This window comes from Schistocerca gregaria, chromosome 6, assembly GCF_023897955.1.
Source record: "Schistocerca gregaria isolate iqSchGreg1 chromosome 6, iqSchGreg1.2, whole genome shotgun sequence".
Classification (NCBI taxonomy): domain Eukaryota; kingdom Metazoa; phylum Arthropoda; class Insecta; order Orthoptera; family Acrididae; genus Schistocerca; species Schistocerca gregaria.
This window is the reverse complement of record NC_064925.1, coordinates 214,044,552-214,063,178: the sequence shown is the minus strand read 5'-3', so window position 1 is coordinate 214,063,178 and position 18,627 is coordinate 214,044,552. Positions and strand designations below refer to the sequence as shown.

General features: G+C 42.4%; 1 protein-coding gene across 3 annotated transcripts in view; it reads right to left on the bottom strand.

The window, feature by feature from the left end:
• The window catches only part of LOC126278480 (slit homolog 1 protein-like), a 187,769-nt gene that overhangs the window by 128,851 nt on the left and 40,291 nt on the right, over positions 1-18,627 (bottom strand). The window contains exon 1 of one of the 3 annotated variants that reach the window (XM_049978630.1): positions 18,382-18,486. The exons of the other annotated variants lie outside the window; for them this stretch is intronic. Coding sequence (XP_049834587.1) covers positions 18,382-18,390 — 9 coding nt within the window. The 5' untranslated portion in view covers positions 18,391-18,486. Of the gene's footprint in view, positions 1-18,381; positions 18,487-18,627 lie in introns of those variants that run through there. 3 annotated transcript variants of the gene reach the window in all.

The window sequence follows — 18,627 nt, the reverse complement described above, 5'->3', positions numbered from 1 at the left end:
AAGTTCTAGGGGACTGATGACCACAGCAGTTGAGTCCCATAGTGCTCAGAGCCATTTGAACCTGAACTATCGTTGTCGGTGTTGGTCTGCTATCGATTCTGATTAGAACAACCCGGTCACTGAACTGTTCACAGTAACACACCCTCCGCCCTACCTTCCTGTTCATAACGAATCCTACACCTGTTATACCATTTTCTGCTGCTGTTTTTATTACCCGATACTCATCTGACCAGAAATCCTGGTCTTCCTTCCACTTCACTTCACTGTCCCCTACTATATCTAGATTGAGCCTTTGCATTTCCCTTTTCAGATTTCTAGTTTCCCTACCACGTTCAAGCTTCTGACATTCCACGCCCCGACTCGTAGAACATTATACTTTCGTTGATTATTCAATCTTTTTCTCATGGTAACCAAGGGGCAGTCCCCTCCCGGAGATCCGAATGGGGGACTATTCCGGAATCTTTTGCCAATGGAGAGATCATCATGACACTTCTTCAACTACAGGCCACATGTCCTGTGGATACACGTTACGTGTCTTTAATGCAGTGGTTTCCATTGCCTTCTGCATCCTCATGTCGTTGATCATTGCTGATTCTTCCGCCTTTAGGGGCAATTTCCCACCCCTAGGACAAGAGAGTGCCCTGTTTGACAAGGCCGTTGGCAGAATGATGCTGACTTCTTATGCCGGAAGTCTTCGGCCGCCAATGCTGATTATTTATCAAAATTTAGGCAGTGGCGGGGATCGAACCCTGCACCGAAGACGTTTTGATTATGAATTAAAGACGCTACCGGTAGACCACAGGGTCTTGTCCTCAGGTCAATACAGCCCAGTAATGTTACGCAAAAATTACGTCCATTCGCTTTATCTGCCGAGCATTTTTGTTGAGCCACTTGCAGCTTATAAAGATGAACTTTTGAATCTTGTTTCACAGTGTTCTGCAAAGACGTCAGAGGGATTTGCAATGTCCTGGAACGGTGACAGGCAAACCGCTAGGGGCTTTATTGGATGGCTGCACGAACTCGTTAGATATTTTCCGCCGTTCGAATTGTCATCTTAGGTCCCTCATGCGTCAAACTGGTTACAAAACCCGTCTCACGCTACTTTTTTAAATCCTTCTTGATACTGTCCTTATCTCTGGAACATGCAGTGGGCGTTGGATAGCCCAAGCGCTCTGCACGCGACGGAAGTCCTGCAACGCCTCAGTATCCACCTGAACTACCCAATGTGCCAGAGTGAACTGAATGGCCTGCTATGTAGATCCGATCGGACGATGTACATAGTGCAAGCACTTCTACATCTTAGCGGGGTGACTAATTGGAGGTGTGTTATCTCCAGTGCTTCACCCTATAATACACAAATGTGTGATGCTCTACATACACATGCCGTACAACGTTTTATGTATTAGAATTGCACACACTTGTTATCTGGCTTTCTCCTTTTGTTGTTGGAGAGTGTAAGCTGGTCTGCTTCTGGACCGGAAACGTTTATCTTTAATAAAAATAATGTAGTACAGCTGTGTATTGTAGAACGCCATTCTTAGCCTTCCTAACATTTGTCCAGTACCACCTACACTTGTTTCTGTATTGTACTTCCTGAGGCACGGATTGGGCGTCTACAATCATTTGCCTAAACGAGCGTGGAAAACCATCTCAAAACGACACTCTTTCTGACAGGTGTTCCAGACCAACGATCGTTAACCCGTGAGCAGAATCGATCCGTGTCTGGCTCACCCAGTTTCGCATTGAACTACACAAGCAGATCAACACAATCGTGACACTACACTGTATAAACACTCATCACAGACATGCACAAAACCAGGTATCCACGGGACACTACACAACAATGTTGAGGGAAAGTTTCTTGTTACACCAGCCGGTGTCCGAATGCGCCGTCATGCGAGCAGCTGCTCGAAACAAGTGCACCGCCAAGGTCGTAGGTCGGTGGGGGCAGTATTGTGCTGTGGGAGACGTTCACCTTGGATCCCTAGGGAACATTATTTCGAACTATTTGCTTCTATTCATACTTGATGTATATCCCGATAGCGACGGCATCTCCCAAGTGAATAACTGTCCATGTCACAAGGCCAGAATCATGCTATAGGGCTTTAAGGAGAACCCACGTTGATGTTTAGCAACTAAATTTATTGTGTCTCACTGGTTAGAGGCACAAAACGCGTGGGTGTTTTCAGCTCGTTACTAAATGCAAATAAGTAGGAGGCCGAGTTGATAGGAGCTGAAGGAGTCCAGGTTACAATAATACGCGGTACGGCACACTGCTAGGAGAAGGATAATTATTCAAGAAACACATAGTACAATGAAAATTACTTATCTTCAGTAGTTTGTAGGACTGTAGCCACGTCTATAACTAACATAACATATTCTCAGGGACTAAGCCTGATGGGCCCTCCTCAGAGAATTAATTGCAAACAGAACTGAATGAGGGCCGATTATGGATGTGCGTCAGCCTAGGTTGAAATCTAGCTAATGAGGTACACTCCAGTTCCGTCGAGCTGCACAGCCCGCTAGAGTGCGCTGTGCTCGGCAGACGATGGGCTGCCAACCTTGCGTTGACGCGGCGTTGTAGTAGTATCTATGGCAATGATACTAAAAAATTCACCTGACCAGGAACCGATGGAAAACATCTGTGATGTCATCCTGAGTCAGCGCTGAGCCCTGAAACCACCGGTCTGTAATTTGTGGTAACTATGTGAGCTACACGTTTACATCTTGTGCCACGTACCAAGGACTTGGAAGCTACTAAGGACTAGTCGAACCCATGCTACACAGAACTGCAGCTGTCCGGTGCTGAAATGGACCAACACTCTATTAAGTACGCCGAGTACGAGGACATCACGTTTTCGCTCACGAGTGTATATTGACCTGGCAGTGTAAGCATTAAAACCATGGGGCTTTTAAATCAACATTAGTGAATTTCGAAGAGATAGAACTAGAGTTGCCCGCCGGAGTGGCCGAGATGTTCTAGTATGGAACCGCGTGACCGCTACGTCGCAGGTTCGAATCCTGCCTCGGGCATGGATGTGTGTGACGTCCTTAGGTTAGTTAGGTATAATTAGTTCTAAGTTCTAGGGGACTGATGACCAAAGAATTTAAGTCCCATAGTGCTCAGAACCATTTGAACCATATTTTTGAAGAACCTGAGTTATATTTCCGATTGATTATTGCATCTCTGACTTATTCCTACTCCACACGATTTATTTAAACTCTACTGACTACAAGATTTTGCCTTTTTTCTAAAGAAATATTGATTTACACTTTGGTAGTATTTATTGACGATAGAACATTTATTTACCGACGACCTGCCGATCCACTCTACTGACGGATTCGACATCTTGATTGTAGCACACTGAGCGTTGTCCTGTCTTCCAGAAAACAGTGAGTCACTTCCTTATCATGGCGTCAGACTCTCGACGGAGCTAATAACCCGAAGTCTCGAGAGACACGCAGGGTCCGTGGATAACCGAATTGCAACATGAATGTGACGTGTTCGAATTCCACGAATTATATGTGCCGTTCTTTACTTGGAAACACGATGCTATTGCGGTAGCTTACAGCTTCCTCTGCGCTTGACCGGTTTCAGTTTACGGTGATATAATTGTCTTCAAACGACTCATTTCTACATTCGCAGGTAAACTCCAGGCAATGGGTGCCGTTCTGTAGGTGTTTCCAGTAGTAAAGTGATGGCGCATAAATCTCAGTAGTTCTCATGAAAAATATGTCCATTATTCTGTAATACATATCTTTAGCAACTTGCTAGAAATATTTTCAGAGGAATACAGCGGATTTATTGGTGGCCAACACCTTCTATTTCGTCGACGAGTTTCTTAGCAGACCTAACTGATGCGTGTATTATTACTTCTATCGTATGGTGTTTTATGTACCGTAATATTGACGACAACTATTTTATTCAGTTTCAGATGTACAAGAACATTAATTTTTTTGCTTGATAGACGTATTTGAGGACAACTTTATTTCGGATCTGTGGAATCAAAATTAAACCTAAGCGTACTAATTTTTTGTGAAATATATATGGAGTACCCATCCATTATCTTTACAACCTTTGACTACTTTAAAACTATATTAAATAAAACAACTGATTTTCAACATCTGAGAAAGTAACTCGTAAACTTCTTGTTTGTATTTTAGGTGCCGCAAATCTGATGAAAAATGTGGACTACACAGGAGAAATTTGAGTCTGTAGCCTAGTTAATAGAAAAGAAGGCCACTAGAGACGGAGCACAAGCTAGGATTAGGGAAGGAAATCAGTCGTGCCATTTTAAAGGAACCATCCCGGCATTTGCCTGAAACGATTTAGGGAAATCACGGAAGACCTAAATTAGGATGGCCGGAGACGGGTTTGAAGCGTCGTCCTTCCCAATACGAGTCCAGGTTGGTAACCACTGCGCCACCTCTCTCGGTAGAAAAAGAAGTCTGATAACAAAGTGCAAAAAAAAAATAATTCCGGGTTCTATACGTTATTTATGGAAATAGTTTCTCCATAAAAAGGGGCTGACTGCCCAACTGTTTCAAATACTGAAGTGGAAAGGTACGGCAGGCGTTTGCGAAGAGTCTGACAAAATCGATGCTCACGGCGGCCAGACAGCTCGAAATCCCACATCAACCGTGCACTAAGCTTTCCATTAGAGTCTACGTCTTTATGCTTAGAAGCTGCAGCCGTTTCAAGCACTAAAGCCGATTGACGAACCACAGTGCGAGTAGTCTGTAGTGGATATGCTAACCAAGACTGATGCAGACAACGACTTTTTGATGACGATTTGTTTCTGCGATGAGATACACACCTTCGGGCAAACGTATGGGGCATCTAACGCTTCTTGCTAGTCCACCTCTTTTCTTTTTATCCTCAACTGCTGAGTTATAGCTTGTTCCGTTGGTGCCCACTGCGCTAGTTAATACCATCTTTCTAAGTGCCTAGAAAAAATAGTTTTTCATGGAAGTCACCATTCTTTGATGTCAATTTTCTATCGATGATACGCCAAGGACATAGTTTTAGCACGCTTCATTGAATTCGCATTTGTTCGCCTAGAGATAGCGGAGAGCACGGTCTTACTGAAAGTATCTCTTCATTTAAACTGTCAGTGCAGGTATGTTATTTGTGCTACACTAACCCGTTTGAAGGTTACGTGTAATCCCAATGTCGGATGATAGTCGCCGCTTTTTTTTCCGTAACCGCCCACATGTTCGGTGGCGACCATGGAGAGGTGATTCTGATGAATACCACGTTCCAACGCCGCAGTTGTCGGTTACATCGATTGTACTATTGAAGGTACACTTGCCAACGTGAATAATGTGGAGCCCACTTCGACAGTGACAACTGACTCCCCCACCATTGTACAAGGACGTGGGAATTCGAATGAATGAACAATCACCGACAACTCGTGTACCGCTAGAACGGAAGCGTCGTAACTTGAGAGTAGGCGGCAGAAACAACCTGTTCTCGCATCTCAAGTCCCAGAAGGGAGAAGGAATCCATGTGTCTTGGGAAATCGAAGACCATACCCCATACAGCATTCGTTTGCCACTCCAACGGTTAAAGGTGGAGTATCGGCAACAGTTATGAACAGTACGATGTAGTTTCTTCGTTATATTTCAAAGCGAATGTTGCCGGCCGGAGTGGCCGAGCGGTTCTAGGCGCTGCAGTCTGGAACCGCGCGACCGCTACGGTCGCAGGTTCGAATCCTGCCTCGGGCATGGATGTGTGTGATGTCCTTAATTAGGTTTAAGTAGCTCTAAGTTCTAGGGGACTGATGACCTCAGTAGTTAAGCCCCATAGTGCTCAGAGCCATTTGAAAGCGAATGTTGAAAATGATTAACGATCCACCTTATTACACTCAGTTCACTCGTTCAACAGAAATATCAGCAATATCGCCTCGCCTGGTAGAAGTAGGATCAGTACTGAATTCATAACAGTAGTAGCTGCCCTGATACTAATCTAGCGTAATGTCTTTAGTTGCGAAGACGTTGATATCTGCATACTCTATTCTCGCACACGATATCACAAAATTTTATGAGACTTTCAGTGCAGCTGCAAAGTGATGCAAGTCTAACGTTTCATTCTGGAAATAACGCATAACGATTCCCGTATCATAGACATGCATCTACCTGTGACTTTTATGAGCTTCGATGGAATGCAGCAGCCGTAAGCTTTTCACATTCTCGGCATTTGCTGTGTGTTGGAGCCCAGCGTTCGGCCACTGACTATTTTTCTACACCTCTTTACGATTACTGCACGCCAGCAAGCAGTGGCGTAGCCAAAGTCGTTACGCCTTTAATGTTGGTGCGCATGTCCTCAGGTACTACTACAGACAAGAGATTTCGTCCTGCGTCTACTCAAACGTCCAATGATGTGAGGAAGAGCTTACCACAGAACAGCTAAGTCATCTCAACAATTTTTTGTTTGCAAAGCGGACGTTATCAGAAGAACGTTATATACAATAAGCTTACATTGCTTAATTTTTATTCCGTGACGCAGTTATTAGTGGTGTGAACTGAAGGGCTCCCGGCAGTGCGCAATGAAACTGAACATCGTAACGATTATTTTGACATAAAAATACTAGGTGAGTGCGGTAAAAATTACACATTGGCAAAATTATTCGTACCGTCAATGACAGATGTGTTGAACATCATAACCATACGCTATTATTACAAACTAACCAATATGCGGTGGTTGAGCCGTATCTTACAGTGGGACCGACGATGTCATAGAATGAGACACAAGTTGTTGCAAACGCCTCTCCTTTCTACGATTGTGTTTTAAAAAATCTGTCGAAATCCGACTAACAGATAACATCATTAACCGTGATGCTGGATAACCGTTAAGTGAAACTAGGAATCCTGTTTTATCAGATATCAAGAAACAAGGGCATCTGAATTGGCCACCTATGAGTAATAATTTTTCGCGATATATCGTTTTTCGACGGTATTCACCACTGGAGGTCCTGCAACTCTTCTTGCGCCAGGGAGCAGGAGCAACGACTGAGCGCTTTCGCGTTACCTCAGAGTATCTTCGCTGCATATATATAGGTTCCGTCGTTCACGTTCTGATCAGTTATCGGCGAGAGCGGTTTAGCTTTTTTGACCTAATGATGGCGGACTGGTGTACCATGGAAACATTGTTTGCTGATGACAGTTTAAGCAGGCTGAAGACCCGACAAGAATTTGATCTGTTAATAAGCCGGGAAACTCTCCATGGTCACATTAAAAGATGCTAATTTTGACACTTCTTTGATTTCTCAAATGAACCAGTAATTTTGACAGAAGTCACGTATCTACAGTTTCAGAGTACCGTAAAAGAGTCTAATTAAATATGTTATTCTGGTGCTGTTAGCTATTGCACTTTGATTTAACACATAACATGAATATTATACGAAAATAACAATTCTTTTTGAATAACTTAATAGCCTACCTATGTAAAATGGGTGCTGCAAGTCTTATGTACAATAGTAACATGTAATAATACCAAACTATGCAGAGAATAAAATAAGAGAACAGTTGCTCATTGTATAAATATGAAATAGACAATAATAAAATATATGTATGGTACGTAGTGGAAAAAAAGACCTACTAAACAGGGGTCAATACTGCACGTTATGCATAGCTAACCACAGTTTAATGATAATGTCAATACCCATGAAACAACTTGAGTAAAACATTCGTAGTAATACACCAATGAGGACAAATTGAAGGTAAAACATTTAATTACACTTTGTTATACACTAGCAAAATACCTAATGATGGTCGAAGTAGAGAGGACATAAAATGTAGACTGGATATGGCAAGGAAAGCATTTCTGAAAAATAGAAACTTGTTAACATCGAGTATGGATTTAAGTGTCAGGAAGTATTTTCTGAAAGTATTTGTATGGAGTGTAGCCAAGTATGGAAATGAAAAATTGACCACAAATAATTTAGGCAAGAAGAGAATAGAAGCTTTCGAAATGTGCACTGAAGAAAACAGCAACAACAAAACATTAGTGAAATACAAACTACTATCTAGAAGTCAACCCTGGAACTACCCTTACCAGATACCAAACCGAGAACTATGTGTATCATCATGTTCCATATACTAATAATAAGTGGTTAGCACACTGGACTCGCATTCGGGAGGACGACGGTTCAATCCCGTCTCCGGCCATCCTGATTTAGGTTTTCCGTGATTTCCCTAAATCGTTTCAGGCAAATGCCGGGATGGTTCCTTTGAAAGGACACGGCCGATTTCCTTCCCAATCCTCCCTAACCCGAGCTTGCGCTCCGTCTCTAATGACCTCGTTATCGACGGGACGTTAAATACTAACCACCACCTCCACTAATAATAATAAGTAATAAAACATGAGTATAAAATTACATCAATGCAATCTATCAATCACAGAGATTCATACGGTGACACTTATATAATGAAACGTTTTCCATGAACGAAACTGGGAATCTAATGTCATATACTGCAACGAATTTCCCCCTAACCCTATATATAAGCACATAAGTGTTGAAATATATGGAAAACGGCATAACCTATGTTGTTATGAAAGTGATTAGTCTACTGTCAAGCAGGCGTGAGGCTGGGTGATATACCAAACAATAAACTATGAAGCAAGCCTAAAGAAGGGTAGTTCAATACATAAGCAGTATATTACAAATACACTCATTTCAATCAGAACAACCAAAGACACGTAGTTCTATATGACATGTAGCCCTTTAGGAGTTCAAGACAAATGATAGTATAACAAACTGCCATTTGCTTCTGTCTCGGGTTCTTCGGCTGCGTTCGTCTGATGATTTTACTGACGTTTCGTCAGCACGAACGGCTGGTATTGTCAAAGTTTCACTCTGCATTGCCGGTGCTGGTGGCAATGGAGGGTGAAGCTTTGACAATACTAGCCACCGGTGCTGGCGAAACGTTAGTAAAATCATCAGACGAATGTCGGATTAAGAACCCGAGACAGAAGAAAATGGGCAGTTTGCCAACAAATGACCAGAAAGCCTTAACAATTTTGTGTAAACGACAGTAAGACCTAGTACAGAAAAATCGCCAGAAAACATGTCACGGTATATCATATAGTGTGTAATATGTCAGTTGGTACCTTCGTGGGTAGATGGTTAATTGAGAAAATGGATGTCAATGACTATGCCGGAACACTGTGTCGAGTGTGATGAAGTCGTTGGAGCTACAGGTATACCATCTGAACGTGTCAGCTAATAAATGTTGTAGTCTAGTGAAAACAAACACTCGTAATGTACCATGAAAACAACGTAAAGAGGGAAGAACTCGCAACACTAACACCGTAACGCCAACAAATGTAGTGCAGCAACCTTCGTGGTGTGGTTAGACGTCGAACAATGAAGGTAAGTAAGTAAATAGGTCAAGGCAACGTTAACTTACGTCACAAAGAACTTGTGAAGAAATTAGAAAGGTACAAAAAATAACTAACCACAAGTACGCTGTCTCACGAATAGTAATTGCAGGATTGTAGTGCAGCCCAGAAAAATTATGTTACTAATTAAGTAAGGAATATGTGTAGAGAAATATACCTGTACATGCTAAAGACCAGTAAAACAATATCGTGTGTGACAAAATAAAACACCTACAGCCGTCCCTATGATTTTATTTTATTTTGGTGCATCCAGTTTCAACGTTTCATTAAGCCATCTACAGGCTGTTGTTGATGCGGTACGGTACGGGTTAATTTGATCCCTACATATATCAAATCAGTTGTCAGCATAACTGAATACGCAGATAAAGTGTCAACACTTCAACCTTTTGAGTTGATGGTTTGAGTGCTGACACAATCTCAGTATCGTGTGAGAATGTAGATCCCCCTGCCATATTATACCCATAACATATCATAAACAGTTGAGTCATACAAATCTAAAATCTACCAGACCACTAAAACCAAAACCACATCGAAGTACACAACCTATAATCCTTATAGAAAGGGGACATAGATGTACATATCGAAGATGGGCATCATGTAAGTGAATACTCAAAGCAAAAACTGACTATTGAAAGACGAGAAGCCAGGGCGTACTCACACCCAGAAACTAACACTGCTAGCGACACACCGCTAACAATCGCTGAAAAAGAGGGTCTGCATTTTCAGGATTTGGCAAATTTTACCTCATTACTTAACTTTGTGGCTGAATGTCCTTCATGACGTCACAGTCGTCTAGGCAACGTAGGGGAGGGAAAAAAGTGTGCACCATCAATCTCCGAGTCGCGTTAACTTTGTTCTGTGTGTGTGCGTGTGTATATGTTTGGGGACTAGTTTCTGTCACACGTAACACTCAATAGTTTTTAAATATGACACATATGTGTATCACGACAGAGTGAAGTGGTGCACTGGTTAGCACACTGGACTCGTATTCGGGACGATGACGGTTCAAACCCGCGTCCGGCCATCCTGATTTATGTTTCCCGTAATTTCCCTAAATCGCTTCAGGCAAATGCCAGGATGCATTCTTTGAAACGGCACGGCTGACTTCCTTGCGGATACTTCCCTGAATCGATGACCTCACTGTTTGGTCACATCTCCGAATCAACAAACCAACCAACATACACTGTGTTATCAAAAGTATCCGGACACCTGGCTGAAAATTACTTACAAGTTCGTGGCGCCCTCCATCGATAATGCTGATGTTGGCTTACCCTTAGTCTTGATGACAGCTTCCGCTCTCCCAGGCATACGTTCGATCAGGTGCTGGAAGGTTTCTTGGGGATTGGCAGCCCATCTGCAAGGAGTGCTGCCATGAGGAGAGGTATCGATGTCGGTCGGTGGGGCCTGGCATTAAGTCGACATTTCAAAGCATCGCAAAGGTGTTCTGTAGGATTCAGGTCAGGACTCTGTGCAGGCCAGTCCATTACAGGCCGTATATTATGAACAGGTGCTAGATCGTGTTGAAAGATTCAATCCGCATCCCCGGATCGCTCTTCAGCAGTGGGAAGCAAGAAGGTGCTTAAAACATCAGTGTAGGCCAGTGCTGTGACAGTGACACGCAAAACTACAAGGGGTACAAGCCCACTCCATAAAAAACACACGCCCACCAAACACCACAGCCTCTGAATTTTACTGTTGGCACTACGCACGTTGGCCGACGACGCTCACCGGGCATTCGCCATACCCACGCCCTGCTATCGGATTGCCACATAGTGTACCGTGATTCGTCACTCCACACAACCTTTTCCCACTGTTCAATCGTCCAATGTTTACGCTCCTGACACCAAGCGAGGCGTCGTTTGGCATTATCAGCGTGATGTGTGGCTTATGAGCAGCCGCTCGACCATGAAATCCAAGTCGTCTCACCTCCTGCCTAACTGTCATAGTACTTGCAATGGATCCTCATGCAGTTTGGACTTTCTGTGTGATGGTCTGGATAGATGTCTGCCTGTTACACATTACGAGCCTCTTCAACAATCGGCGGTCCGTGTCAGTCAACAGACGAGGTCGGTCTGTACGCTATTGTGCTGTACGTTTCCCTTCATGTTTGCACTTCACTATCACATCGCAAACAGTGGACCTTGGGATGTCTAGGAGTGTGGAAATCTCGCGTACAGACGTATCACACAAGTGGGACCGAATCACCTGACCGAAGTCTGTGAGTTCCGCGGAGCGTCAGATTCTGCTCTCTCATTATGTCTAATGACTACTGAGGTCGCTGATGTGGAGCACCTGGCAGTGGGTGGCAGCACAATGTACCTAATATGAAAAATGTATGTTGTGGGGGGTGTCCGGATACTTTTGATCGTACAATGTATATCACCGACGCAACTGCGATTGAAACTAGCCACAGGCCGTAAGTGATCAGTAATATAATGTAATGCATGAAATAACGAGATCATCTTGTATAGAGAATTTAACAATGGATATTTAAAATTGTTTTAGCACGCGCAGCTATTGTTTCTTAAACAAATTGCGACGGTGTTAGTAGATAACAAGAAATATGAAAAAACTAAATCTGTCGCTAACATTTCGATAACATTCAGACATTTTCACATGGGATAACACTAGACATAGGCAAATGGGATCAACCCCCCCCCCCCCTTTCCACGTTCCGGAGGGGGAATGGGCGGCCACAGCAAAGGAATCCGGCCACACAATTCGGCTAACACTGCCTGATCCAGATTAACATGCAGACCCCGTGAAGAAACGGTACATGTAGGGGAGAAAGGAGAAGAAGAATCAATTTGAATTTGATGCACGGACGTTTGTAAACATTCATCTTGAAGAGGAAAGATGCGTGGAAGGATTAAGAAGAGAAATGTCATAGCAAATACTGCAAACCAGTACTGTTAGAAAACTAACTAAAAATATACGTATAGTGCACAACAACGACAGGTCTTTATTACCGATATACCGGGTGACCAAAAAATCAGTATAGATTTGAAAACTTAATAAACCACGGAATAATGTAGATAGAGAGGTAAAAATTGACACACATGCTTGGAATGACTTGGGGTTTTATTAGGACAAAAAAAAGTATTGCTAGACGCGTGAAAGACCTTTTGCGCGCGTCATTTGGTGATGATCGTGTGCTTAGCCGTCACTTTCGTCATGCTTGGCCACCCAGGTCCCCAGACCTCAGTCCGTGCGATTATTGGCTTTGGAGTTACCTGAAGTCGCAAGTGTATCGTGATCGACCGACATCTCTAGGGATGCTGAAAGACAACATCCGACGTCAATGCCTCACCATAACACCGGACATGCTTTACAGTGCTGTTCACAACATTATTCCTCGAGTATAGCTATTGTTGAGGAATGATGGTGGACATATTGAGCATTTCCTGTGAAGAATATCATCTTTGCTTTGTATTACTTTGTTATGCTAATTACTGCTATTCTGATCAGATGAAGCACCATCTGTCGGACATTTTTTGAAGTTTTTTTTTTTGGGTTCTAATTAAACCCCCCCGTCATTCCAAGCATGTGAGTCAATTTGCACCTCTCTATCTACATTATTTTGCGATTTATTCAGTTTTCAAATTTATACTGACTTTTTGATCACCCGGCATATTTTTCTCAGTGCAGTCACTAGGAAAGTCGATGTTGTACACGATTAATCTGACGTACTTCCCAATTAAACTTAGACATAAACTGATGTTAAATGTGTTCACGCTACTATAAATTTGTTGGTGCTTTGGATGATGGAAGTAATGTGATATTTGAACAGTAATTAGTATTCGTCTGTTACTATGTGTCCATACGCTCGTTTGCTGTAAACGTATTATCTATCTTTTAATGCGACTTTGATACTTCCCATCAGAGTAATCTGATGTACACACAGTCTTTATGGCCTGCAGCTTGCCGCCACTACGGGTTTTCTATTCAAACTGGAAGATTTCCTCCCATTTATGCGCAATGTCACCCTTATGCATAAATCACACAATAATGTAGTAGGAAGAGAGTCTGTGCGTATTATGTTTTATATTAAATGATTCTTTACGCCTATTCTTTAACCGTAATGCAGCAAGTATCTGTGCAAACTGTATACTGTAACGTGGTCAATGAGTTTTAGTTGTGTGTTAAACCATGTGCTAACTCTCGTAATTTTGTGCATGTATGTTGTACAGTTGTATCTTCCACCCTCGCTGTTCTGCATTTTTTGCATATTTGTACTATATTAATGTGAGTTAATCATTAGCCACCAACTGGTAAATACAGCTTAGTTATAATATATTTCGAAGTATGACACAAGTTGACATTAGTAAAGAATTCTGAATGCGATTTATATTGTCCAATGTAATGATCAAGTGATCAAGTGGTGGAGAGGGAGGAGGGGAGGGGGGAGGGGGGGGGGGGGGAGCGCCTCTGGCCTCCTGCTGTAGGTGGCCACCGAAGAACCCTTTAGGGTCTCGAGATTTGGAGCCCATACTTCGCAAGCCGCCCAACGGTGTGCAACGGAGGGCACTTTACGTGCCACTGTCATTACCTCCCTTTTCTGTTCCAGTCGCGTATGGTTCGCGGGAAGAACGACTGTCTGAAAGCCTCCGTGCGCCCTCGAATTTCTCTAATTTTACATTCTCGATCTCCTCGAGAGGTATAAGTAGGGGGAAGCAATATCTTCGATACCTCATCCAGAAACGCACCCTCTTGAAACCTGGCGAGCAAGCTACACCGCGATGCAGAGCGCCTCTCCTCTCTTGCAGAGTCTGCCACTTGAGTTTGCTAAACATCTCCGTAACGCTATCACGCTTACCAAATAACCCTGTGACGAAACGCACCGCTCTTCTTTGGATCTTCTCTATCTCCTCCGTCAACCCGATCTGGTACGGATGCCACACTGATGAGCAATACTCAAGTATAGGTCGAACGAGTGTTTTGTAAGCCACCTCCTTTGTTGATGGACTACATTTTCTAAGGACTCTTCCAATGAATCTCAACCTGGTACCCTCCTTACCAACAATTAATTTTACATGATCATTCCACTTCAAATCGTTCCACACGCATACTCCCAGATATTTTACAGAAGTAACTGCTACCAGTGTTTGTTCCGCTATCATATAATCATACAATAAAGGATCCTTCTTTCTATGTATTCGCAATACATTACATTTGTCTATGTTAAGGGTCAGCTGCCACTCCCTGCAGCAAGTGCCTATTCGCTGCAGGTATTCCTGCATTTCGCTGCAATTTTCTGTTGCTCCAACTTCTCTGTATACTACAGCATCATCCGCGAAAATCCGCATGGAACTTCCGATACTATCTACTAGGTCATTTATATATATTGTGAAAATCAATGACCGCATAACACTCCCCTTTGCCACTCCAGAGGTTACTTTAACGTCTGTAGACGTCTCTCCATTGATAACAACATGCTGTGTTCTGTTTGCAATGTTGTTCTATAGTATTTAGGTTTCATGCAAGCTTTCGCAAAAGTTCTAAAAATTCTAAACGCATCCATTGACAGTTGTATGGCCTAATGTTGTAAATGAATGTTGTAACGGAATGAAATTTTAGCAATACATTATCTGGTAACATAAAAGTGATTAACATTGCAAATTCACAGACCATTAATGACCATTTGTTTTGATTGTCAATGGTCCTGTGCCAGTGTGGACCAACAGGGGACCAATAATGACAATCGTCACTATTTAATTGACATTGTTTTTTAATGTATCTAAAAAATGTAAGCGCGTGATAAGCCACTGCGAGAGTGAAATGCTGTTACGTTAATAACCGATTTAGCCGCCAGAATGTTGAATGCAAGCATGCATACATGAAAGTATTATGTTCTACAGGTGCCGTGTGTCAGTTTCTGGAACAGAGATCCATTCCTGTTACACGTGGCCGGTCGGCACAAGAACGGTAAATGCCTTTCTGCGGATGACACTGGAGTTGTCGTCCGATGATCTCCCATATGTGCACAACTGGGGATAATCTGGTAATCGAGCAGGCCAAGGTAATATGTTGACGCGACGCTCTGTAGAGCATGTTGGGCTACAAGAGCGGAATGTGGGCGAGCGTTGCCCTGTTGGAAGCTACCCTATGGAATATTGTTCATGAATGGTAGCACGACAGGACTAATCACCAGAATTTTGTAATCAGAATGTATGGGATAACGACGAGAGCGCTCCCGTTTTCATACGAATTCGCACCTCAGACCGTAACTCCAGATGTGAGTCCAGTCTGTCTGGCACGCAGACAAAAAAAAAAAAAGGCTCTGAGCACTATGGGACTTAACATCTATGGTCATCAGTCCCCTAGATCTTAGAACTACTTAAACCTAACTAACCTAAGGACATCACACACATCCATGCCCGAGAGAGGATTCGTACCTGCGACCATAGCGGTTACGCGGTTCCAGACTAAAGCGCCTAGAACCGCACGGCCACACCGGCCGGCACCAACTTTCATTCATGACTCCTTGGTGTTGCTATTTTTTTTCCGTCAGTATATAAACGTAGGTGCGTACTTACCTATTATCAGGCCATACAACTGTCAATGGATGCGTTTAGAATTTTCAGAACTTTTGTGATACCTTGCATGAAACTTAAATACTATAGAACAGTTACCAGTTGTCTGCTAAGTGTAATTACTCTACATGAAACGATTTTTGATACTTGTGCCACCTATACAGGAGTACTCTAACCACCGTTTAAAAATATACGTAAGTTCAGTAAAGAGCTTTCCAGTGATTTATTAATTTTTTAACGGAAGTATTACATTCTAAAAACTACTTTTTGTGCATTAGACTTAGTTATTATATAGTTTATTTTGTGAATATGAAAATCCAGCTAGGTGTACTAGAGAAGAGTCATCTAGATTTAAGCAACGGTTTTTACCATCCGTGGGATTCAAGATCAACACCAGTGTCATCTACAGTTTGTACGGTGGACCTATCAACAGAAAAACGTTTCTTTTGTGTTGTAAAGACTGCAGAGGACATGCCAAAAGACATTGAACAGTAGCTGAAAGAAAATAGGCTGGATGTTGCGTTTTACAGTGCTCAAGGGTATGTCAACGCCACTTAAATGTCAGTTGTAAACGGAGGAGTACAACGAAAAATTCGAGACGTCAATACAAAAGTTCTGTTCAGTGTCTGCGCTAACCATTCATTAAATCTTTGTGTTAATGTATTCTCATACGTTTCCCTTTGCGGCACCTGTAGAGTTTTTGTATTCATTCTTCTAGTCTTCTACGAAAATATGGGCAATACTTGCAGAAAAACAAGAACAAGTTTGTAACGGTTGCCTGACATTCACTGAAATGCGCATTACAGTTCAGTTAGAGTCATAAAAGACAACGGGGAAACAATTCCAGCCAAGGCAAACGTTCATACTAAATCTGCAGCAAACTTGCTGCTTCCATCTATACGTGATTTTACCTTTTCGACCTATATCAACTTCTGGCACACGATACTGAGGCAGTAGATTTAGTTCAACAATGTTCACAGTCTGCAAAAATGACTTTGGATAAAGGGTTCGCCAAACTGAAAACAATGAATGAGTTTTTAATGACGGAATGAACTACAATTATAGACAATGCTGCTACTTTTGGCACTTAAAAAATCAATCCATTGGACATTTACCGACGACGAAGAAGCCGGGTAAATAAAACAACGACGGGTGAACTACCTCATTACGTTGGATTATCGGTTCAAGAAGTTCATCGATCAACGTTCAAATGCACAGACCGATTTATACAAGAATTCTTACGACGATACACGGCCGTGAAGAAAATCACAAAAGCTTTCCAAATTGTTGAAACAAACTTTGTGCTTGAAGGTTCTGGTGACGCTCAGGCTGTAATACTGGAGAATCTGGTAGAAATTTAAGGTAAGTCTGTTAAGGGGAGATACAGTAAGAAATAAACAGTTGTCATAGGCATCTACGTGCATCTCAAACGAGTGTGGACGTTGCTGCTGGATGGGGAGCCCAAGCAAACCTACAATTTATAAGGAAACGGGACTTCAGTGAGTCATTACCCTGTATATCACTTATCATCCAACACTTCTTGGCCATTTGTGTCTCCGTAGCAACATGCGAGATTAGTTTTCCTGCACTGAAACTCGTAAAAAATTGTCTGCGCTCTACGAAAAATAAATAGCGACTAGCCGATCTGTCCATTTTATTCCATGAAATTCTACTCTTTATTGATTCTTTGCATTTTACCTGATGGTTACTGTGTTAACTGCTGATTAGTGTTGTAAGTTTCTCACTTTTAAGTATGTATATTACAATTACTAGTGACTAGTGTACACACTTTACGTTGATATTTTTTTGTCAGCCGTTGCAACTATATTATTCATTTTTTATAAAATGTGCACTTCAAACACATCAGTTTCAAAGCAGACAAAGACCTCATTTAGTTTTCCCACCCAGGCACTCCGTCGGGCTTATGGCGTCACTGCCGTAGAGTCGGTGCTGTCATTAATATCTGTGATCTGCAAGGCTGGCTTTGCTGAACTATGGCGTCTTTGAGGATGGTTGTCAGTTGTTAAGTGTTATGCCAGAATAAGTCATAAACCGTTTTTTAAGCAAATAAACACTAGCAGGACAATCGCTATTGGTGTTTTGTACTTTTTAATAACGTTATATTATTAACACGAATAACATACAGAGCATCGCGTAAGCAGTCCAGTGGTAACTTCATGTGTTTATGACAGTAAGTTTCATCACCCTTATTGGAAAACACTAAAACTTCAAAACTAGAATTTGCACTGAAATCAGTCGAATATGGTTACAATTTCAAGAGTATATATAGATATAAAATTGCACAGAATACTTATAATTTTCTTGTATAAGTGAACTAATGTATAATTTACAAGGGATCTTAGAGAGAAGGGGACCGTGAAACTGTGGAAGCGCTGAAAATAGACAGACACATGTAACTCAGTTGCACGATAGTGAAGGCGGTACCTTTTTCATGGCTGTGACGTAGTGTCCCAGAGATACAGCTTGCAGTATTTGGTTCCGATGAACGGAGTGTTGCAGACGCGACTGGCGCCAAACTAACGTGGTTGTTCGTTTGTCAGGAGCTGATAAATAACGGCGAGAGCAGATAAGATACAGGAAATCGTGCAGTTACTCTGATGCCATCTCTCCGGCTGAAACCAGAACTACTCCCACCTGGGAAGCGAAGACCCGTTCAGCGCCGTCTGCACT